Source organism: Sus scrofa, unplaced genomic scaffold (genome assembly GCF_000003025.6).
Source record: "Sus scrofa isolate TJ Tabasco breed Duroc unplaced genomic scaffold, Sscrofa11.1 Contig1263, whole genome shotgun sequence".
NCBI classification, from domain to species: Eukaryota; Metazoa; Chordata; class Mammalia; order Artiodactyla; family Suidae; genus Sus; species Sus scrofa.
In genome coordinates, this window is record NW_018084850.1 from 151,940 (window position 1) to 159,372 (window position 7,433).

The 7,433-nt window shown below is 36.8% G+C and overlaps 1 protein-coding gene across 1 annotated transcript; it reads right to left on the reverse strand.

The window, feature by feature from the left end:
• Positions 1-3,035: 3,035 nt before the first annotated feature.
• LOC110258111 (olfactory receptor 2B2-like) lies at positions 3,036-4,047 on the reverse strand. The gene has a single exon (XM_021081265.1). It carries the CDS (start codon positions 4,045-4,047, stop codon positions 3,103-3,105), a length of 945 nt encoding a protein of 314 aa, XP_020936924.1. The 3' UTR covers positions 3,036-3,102.
• Positions 4,048-7,433: the final 3,386 nt, after the last annotated feature.

A 7,433-nucleotide genomic window follows, 5' to 3' on the forward strand; every position in this document is an offset into this window, starting at 1 on the left:
AAAATCAAAGTATTTATAATAAAAAGAGTAGTAGAGTTTTAGTGGAGAAGTTTACATTAAGTACACCATCTTTTTGTGCAAATTTAATGAATGTATGAAATATGGCTTTGGCTTGCTCACTGGTTTGTGCTCTTTCTTAAACACATAACACTCTCACCAATCAAGCTGTGACTTTAGAAAGAAATTTAGGGTTTTAAATTTTATACTTCTAAGTCATAAAATCATATGCTGGTTTGTGTTTGTAAACTTGGCTATTGATGTAAAGGGTAACGCAAACAAAAGCAGCTTACATATCTTTTCTTTTTTCTTTTTCTTTCTCTTTTTTTTCTCCTATCACGAAACGCCTATTTAATGACTTACTGATATTATACAATTTACTAATATAACATTTAACAAATTTTGTTTTAGTAATTCTCTCAAGAATATTAAAAAATTTCTTCATAAATCATGTTTTCAACATTGCACTATACTGATCTGCCTGCTTGACAGTACATGAACTATAATTCATTTAATTAGGTATCTAAATTTATAAACTTCTAAAATATCAGGCATCATTCATGTAAAAATATTAATGGCATTTCAAAATTTAAAATTCAGAATTTTTTTGTTTAAATCTTGGGTTTTTGCTCTGTAAAACAATTGGGATTTGGGAGTGATTTTTTTTTACTGTAGCAAAGTCTATGTTCCCTTGCCTAAGTAGAGCATGCATAAAATCCCAAATGTAAGAAATTTTATTATCTAGATATAAATGTGAAAAATGCTTAAAACTGATATCTGCGCTAAAGATCACAGTTAGGTAAAAGGCCAGTGTTCCCATTCAGGACCATGTAAACTTACATATCTGTACTAGTGACGGCGAATCAAAACACACCCCTAGGGTTCTGAAGACACATGTGGAGCAACCTCCTGTGTCAGCACTAAATGTCTTTGCCGACCCATGTTTTTGTTCGAAAACCTATGCAGCTTCCACAACATAATATATCCATGTTTATTCCAATACAAAATAGTAGCTTCGATGTTCATTTATTTAAATTTCACCTAGACCTTTAAACAAAACTAACAAACCTAAGATGTAGCATTTTTATTTAGTAACTTCAAATGCCCTCTGAGAAGTTCAACCCACAATCTCTGAGAAGTACATTGCTTTAATAGAATGAATAAATGAATACTGTAAACACTTTTACTAATACATATATTAAATATATTATACCATATTGATGTGAGGTCCTATGGAAAAATGAATCATGAATTGTGAGAAACACTGTGATCAAAATATTTTGTTTAGTATCATTTTCGAGATTACAGTAGAATTGAGGAAATCAGGAGTCTAAGGTAACTAGGACTCTTCATTTTTATAAAAGCTGTTTCTTCATATTCTAGCTTCATCTGTCTCCCAACTGGGCCAAAAAAAGTGGAAGCGCTCACTGTACTTAATTGACAGGAAGTAGATTTTTGCAGTGTTCTTTCCAGAAGGAAGAAAGAGTTGCATGGAAAAAAAAGAGAGTCCTTGGGAAAAAAATAGAAGCAGCTCTAGATCCAATTATGTTGGGTATATTTACTGAACATTTATCATGTCCAAAGCATGACAGATAAATCTGCAAAATTACAAATATGAATATTACATGGGTTTGGGAAGGACTTATATTAAAAGTCAATGCACTTGATAAGGTGTTCAAATAAGACCCATCCGAAGGGTGGACACCTCATATGGGTGGGGTAAACCAGTGCTGTCAAAGAAAAATAGTATGCTGAGTAGGAAAACACCAGGATTCATGCTGACACACACAGAGAAAAGAGAAATTCATATGAAATATTCCATTACATGGAGTGATCCCAATTTACTAGAATATTTTATTTTGGGGGGAGATTTTATGCATATTTTATATTATATCCTATCTTCAGTATTTTCAATTCCAAATTTACATGATTTTTGGCAGTGTTGAACTCGTATAGTTTGTTAATGTTCCCAACCATTTACCAATTTAATTCATATCCCAGAATTCATATCATCCAGTGTATTTATTCTTCAAAATTAGGAACCTGATGAAACACACTGATGGATTTTCATAAAATGTGTGTTTATCAAGACCTTAGACCATGTCTTATTAGGGGACTGTGATTCATTGCTTTGAAACAGCTAAAGAACTGAAATAAGTAAAAATGATTAAATGTATTCACGGATAGACTGCACTTTAGAAAGAATAATTTTATAAAGAAAGCTTGAAGATGTGTATTATAAAGGAGAGACTGGCAGAAATTGTACTGATGCCTCAGAATAAGTGCTTTGTTCATAATTTTATAAATCATCAAATAGAAAATGATTTAGAGCTATATGACTTTATAATTAAAATTTTATTACTTAGATTTGCTTTATGGGACACAGCTACAATATTAAATATTAAATTCAATGTTCTATAAGAGAGGCAATTTCATACATCTTTGAATTTTCTGCCTTTTTTTTTTTTAAAGAGCCACACCCACGGCATATGGAAGTTCCCAAGCTAGGGGTCGAATCAGAACTGCAGCTGCCGGCTTATACCACAGCCACAGCAACGAGGGATCCGAGCAGCATCTGCAACTTATGCCGCAGCTCAGGGCAACGCCAGATCCTCAACTCATTGATAACGATCAAACCGCATCCCCACAGATACTAGTCAGGTTCATTACTGCTGAGCCACAAGGGGAATTCCCCATACATCTTTGAATTAAGGCAAGTGGTAAGATCTCTATTTGGTGACAAAGAAACTATATTCAAAGATAATAAATGGTTTCCCCCAAAAGGCTTTTTTCCCTAACCATATCTACTTGTTAACTTGGTTTCAGGAGGGGAAACTGGTTTACTAGCTAGAGAAAAGATATTTACAAAGTTTAGAAAATGTAAACTTTAAGATAAGATGCAATATTGTAAAACAGTCTCAAAAATGGGTAAGGAAATAAAAAGGCTAAGTGCTGTCTGGAGATCACTAAGAGCTGATTGTTTATTTCTTGGTCATGCTCCACTTGAGAACTTTATAACACTTGATACACTTTTCTCTCATGTCTGACAGCTTCTCTGAAAGGCAAACATATCTATCCTTATTTCTTGGGCCTTCTCTTCAGAGCTCACCTTGTCCTGACCCAAAATTCCTTAGTCAGTGCCCTTCTAAGGGCAGCTTTCACATCCTTGTTCCTCAGTGTGTAGATAAATGGATTGAGTGTAGGTGTGACGATTCCATAGAAGAGAGCCATGATCTTCCCCCTGTCATGGGAATAGCTAGAGGGAGGCTGGACATACATACTGATGGCTGTCAAGTAGAAGAGGGACACCACCAGCAAATGGGAAGCACAGGTATTAAAGGCTTTCCAGCGACTTTCAGCAGAGCGGATTCTCATGACTGCCCGAGCAATGAACACATAAGTGCCCAGGATGAGGGTGAGGGGCACCAGAAGTAGCAAAGCCCCTAGCACATTGAGCTCTGCCTCATTCACATGAGTATCAGTACAAGCTAATTTCAAAAGAGCAGGAACTTCACAGAAGAAATGGTCTATCACCCTCTGTCCACATCGTGGGGTCAACACTGTGAAAGTGGACTGCACAAGGGAGTTAGCAAAGCCGCTAATCCAGGTCCCAGTGGCCACGTGGATACAGTGTCTCTGGTTCATGATGACTGGGTAGTGAAGGGGCTTGCAAATAGCAGCATAACGGTCAAAGGCCATGATGGCTAGAAGTATACATTCAGTAGAACCCAAGGCCAAGAAAATGTAGAGTTGGGCAACACAACCACCATAGCTAATGGTCTTTTCTGGTCTCTGAAGGTTGACTAGCATCTGTGGGACAGTGCTGCTGGTATAGCAGAGATCCAGAAGGGATAGATTAGAGACAAAAAAGTACATGGGACTGTCAAGCTGGGGATCCCGGTGGGAAACCAGGATAATGGAGATATTTCCAAGTAGGGCAAAGATGTAAGCCACCAGAAAGATGACAAAGAATGGTGTCTCCAGCCAGGGGCGATCAGAGAACCCCAGTAAGATAAAGTCATCTAGTGAGCTCTGATTGTTGATCCGCATATCGGCACTGACAGGTGAAATTCCAGCTGAGACCTCTAAATACTCTCTTCTAGAGATGGGTATTGATGGTAAAAGGAAGCCACAGAGAATTAAGGACCAGAGATGCTAAGATGAACCTCTCGCTTTTGCTATCATCTGCATCTATATTGCAATTATGGTATAATGTTGAGCCAACATTATCAATGTAATATTGAAATATTATTAAGAAAAGAATAAAAAGAATACCAGCAATGTAGATGAAAAGTTATCCTTACTTCATGAATGTCTTCTGATATTATTCCTTTGGATTTTGATGTCTTCCTTTCTCAGAAGTTTCAATTGAAATACCATCCACTTTATTTGTCATGACTATATAATGGAAACAATCAAGTGTAGATTAAAACAGATTGGGAGAAGGCAGAGCTTCCCAAACAAGGTTGAACAAAGGACAGCATGAAGAAGGCAGGTGGATCAGCAGTTGAGGGGGAGCCAAGACATCTTGGCATCTTCATCTTTGTCAAATTGACCCTGGTCAGAAACATCATGGGAACTGGAGCACATCATCAGTTTTGCACAGTGAAAGATGGTGTGTCAGGAGCCCAAGCATTAGTGTCGGTCCTATTAAGAAAACCTTAAATTGGGGGAAAGAGATAAAAAATTCAAACACAATAACATACACACAAAACAAGCCTCAAAACCCTGCTTGCTGTGAAATGCTACTCTAGGGATAGATACATAAGTTTTATGTACTTTTAACCTCTGAGAGAAATCACCAGAAAGAGTTTCAAATATTTGGCTCCTTGAAATTTGATGCTGTACATAATATTTTGAATCCCCAAAGATAATCACTAGCATGTATAAATTTAGACATTTCCCCCTCTCTTTCCCTTCCTTGTTCTGTTTTCTTACTCATTAATTATATTTCTACCATCTGAGATGCCTCTAAGCTGCTCTTCCCCATCCAAATCACACAATTCCTTTATTATAAAATTTTTTGAAGGATAACTCTAATTTTTCATTCTTTAAAATCCTACATTTCTTTAGGTTTGACTCCCACATTATAGCAAATTCGTCTTGTATTTTGAGTTATTTTATAAAGGCATTTGCCTTCTTTCTTCAAATCCCACTCATTCCTTTCACTAGTTGGGTGCTTTGGAAATGTCATTTAATCTTTTAAGCTTCAATCTTCTCTTTAAAATGAGCCTAATTATACCCAGCTCATAGGACTAAATGATATAATGTAAATCATATATATAAAACTCAGTTATGTTCATAGGCTAATAATTCATTAACTGTTAGTAATTATTTCACAAATCAGGAATTTTCTAAAATATTGGCTAATTCTTATTCTTGTGTATCTATATGTGGCATATAATGGTATTTGTAATAAGTAGACAATTAATAGGTACCGAGGGATAATAAATATGAAGTGACTGCAAGGAAAACAACCAAGGAACCTCCAAGTACTTATTTTTTTGATCCTCTTAGTTGACCTTACATTATATTCTTCTTGTGCTCCTAACTTAGTAGAATTAGTGGATTTAGTTGGCCAGGTCTATTGTTTATGTTGGTGTCATTGAGTTGTGGAGTTAGTGTGGGGAAAGTGAATTACAATGAGAAATGATAGGGAGAAGTCCTTGCTTCACAGCATCAAACCTCAGAATCATTAAATCTAAAATGGAGCTCCATCCTACACTTCTCATTTCTTTGCTTTAGTTTTAAAAATACAATTTTTGACATGCAGAACCTAACAATTATCTTCAAATTACAATTGCCTATGTGCTGTCCTAGTTGTCAAATTAGGCCCATTTTTCTTTAACATTGTCTCTTGTATGTATCCATTACATCTACATCTACACAAAAATATTATAACAGACACAAAGAAAACAGTTCAATGTTCCATGGTCTCTAGCTTTCAAGCTAGTCTCCCCACTTGCAATTGCTTTCTCATCTTCACAGCATTCTAGCATGCCTGGAGAACAGTCTTCTATTAGTTCAAAGCTGATTATGCACATCTCAGCTCAAAATTCTGCAGTGGATCACTGTGCTGTAAACATTATATTAAAATGCAAACTTAGATTCGCTGCCTCCTACAATAATGGCTCAAACCACTGCAACATCACCAGACTTTTCCCCCGCTTCCTTATATTTATGCTGATCCAAAACTCCATTGTTGCTCTCCATCCTGTAAGGACTATTTCGAGTACCAAAGTGTTCTTAAGTATTCCCCCCTCTTTAACTAATCCTCCCAAGCTCTTTATCTGTAATTTTCTTACAATACACTCCATAGTTTATCATAATTATGTATAAAATGTGTTTCTGTTTCTGTACCTATCCTGTTTCCCTGACCAGATTGATTATATCCTCTCCCCTCTTTTTTTTTTTCTTTTTTGCTATTTTAGGGCCGCACTCGTGGCATATGGAGGTTCCCAGGCTAGGGGTTGAATTGGAGCTACAGCTGCCAGCCTACGCCACAGCAAAAGGGATCTGAGCTGCCTCTGCAGCCTACAACACAGCTCACAGCAATGCCAGATCCTTAACCCACTGAGAAAAGCCAAGGATTGAAGCTGCATCCTCACGGATCCTAGTCGGGTTGGTTAACCACTGAGCCACAAAGGGAACTCCTGATTATATACTCCTAAAGAGTAAACACAGGACTTGTAGACTTAAACATGATAAGTATTTCCTACATTTTAATTGATTTCAATTCAGTTGAAACCAACAACTGTGAAACTCTTCCCTTTGGTGTTCTCATATGTTAGATTATGTCAGCATCTTGATTTTGTTATTTCTTTTATGACCTCAATCCGTTTCTTGATATTTCATCACAACAGGAACTAGATACATTATTCACATTTCCATTCCAAGCCCAAAAACCAAGGCAGAGTTTAAATATGCCCTCCTTTACTCATAATGCAAACATTTTGAGGGTTTTACTACTAATTCTCAAAATGACATAAGTAATCAACCAATAAATAGATTTATTTTACTTACTGAAACCAATGGATTTTTTTCTTTTGTCTTTTTAGGGCCGCACCCACAGCATATGGAGGCTCCCAGGATAGGGGTCGAATCAGAGCGGGAGCTACTGGCCACCACAGCCAGAGCCACACCGGATCCTTAACCCACTGAGCAAGGCCAGGGATGGAATCTGTGTCCTCATGGATGCTAGTCAGATTCGTTTCTGCTGAGCCACGATGGGAACTCCCCAGAAATCAATGGATTTTTGAAGGTCACTACATACGCTTGTGACTAGCTTCGTTCACCCTATAGACTAAGAGTCAGAATACTTGCATATAAGCTCCATACTGCTTGCAAGACAATTGGAAAAAGAAAAAAGCTATACAAAATAACATATTGTATTAAGAGAAAATAACCAGTAGTTGAAATATTAGTAGATTCCACTT

Excerpts from the sequence above, each read along its gene's own strand:
- LOC110258111 (XM_021081265.1), bottom strand. The coding sequence starts at position 4,047 with ATGCGGATCAACAATCAGAGCTCACTAGATGACTTTATCTTACTGGGG.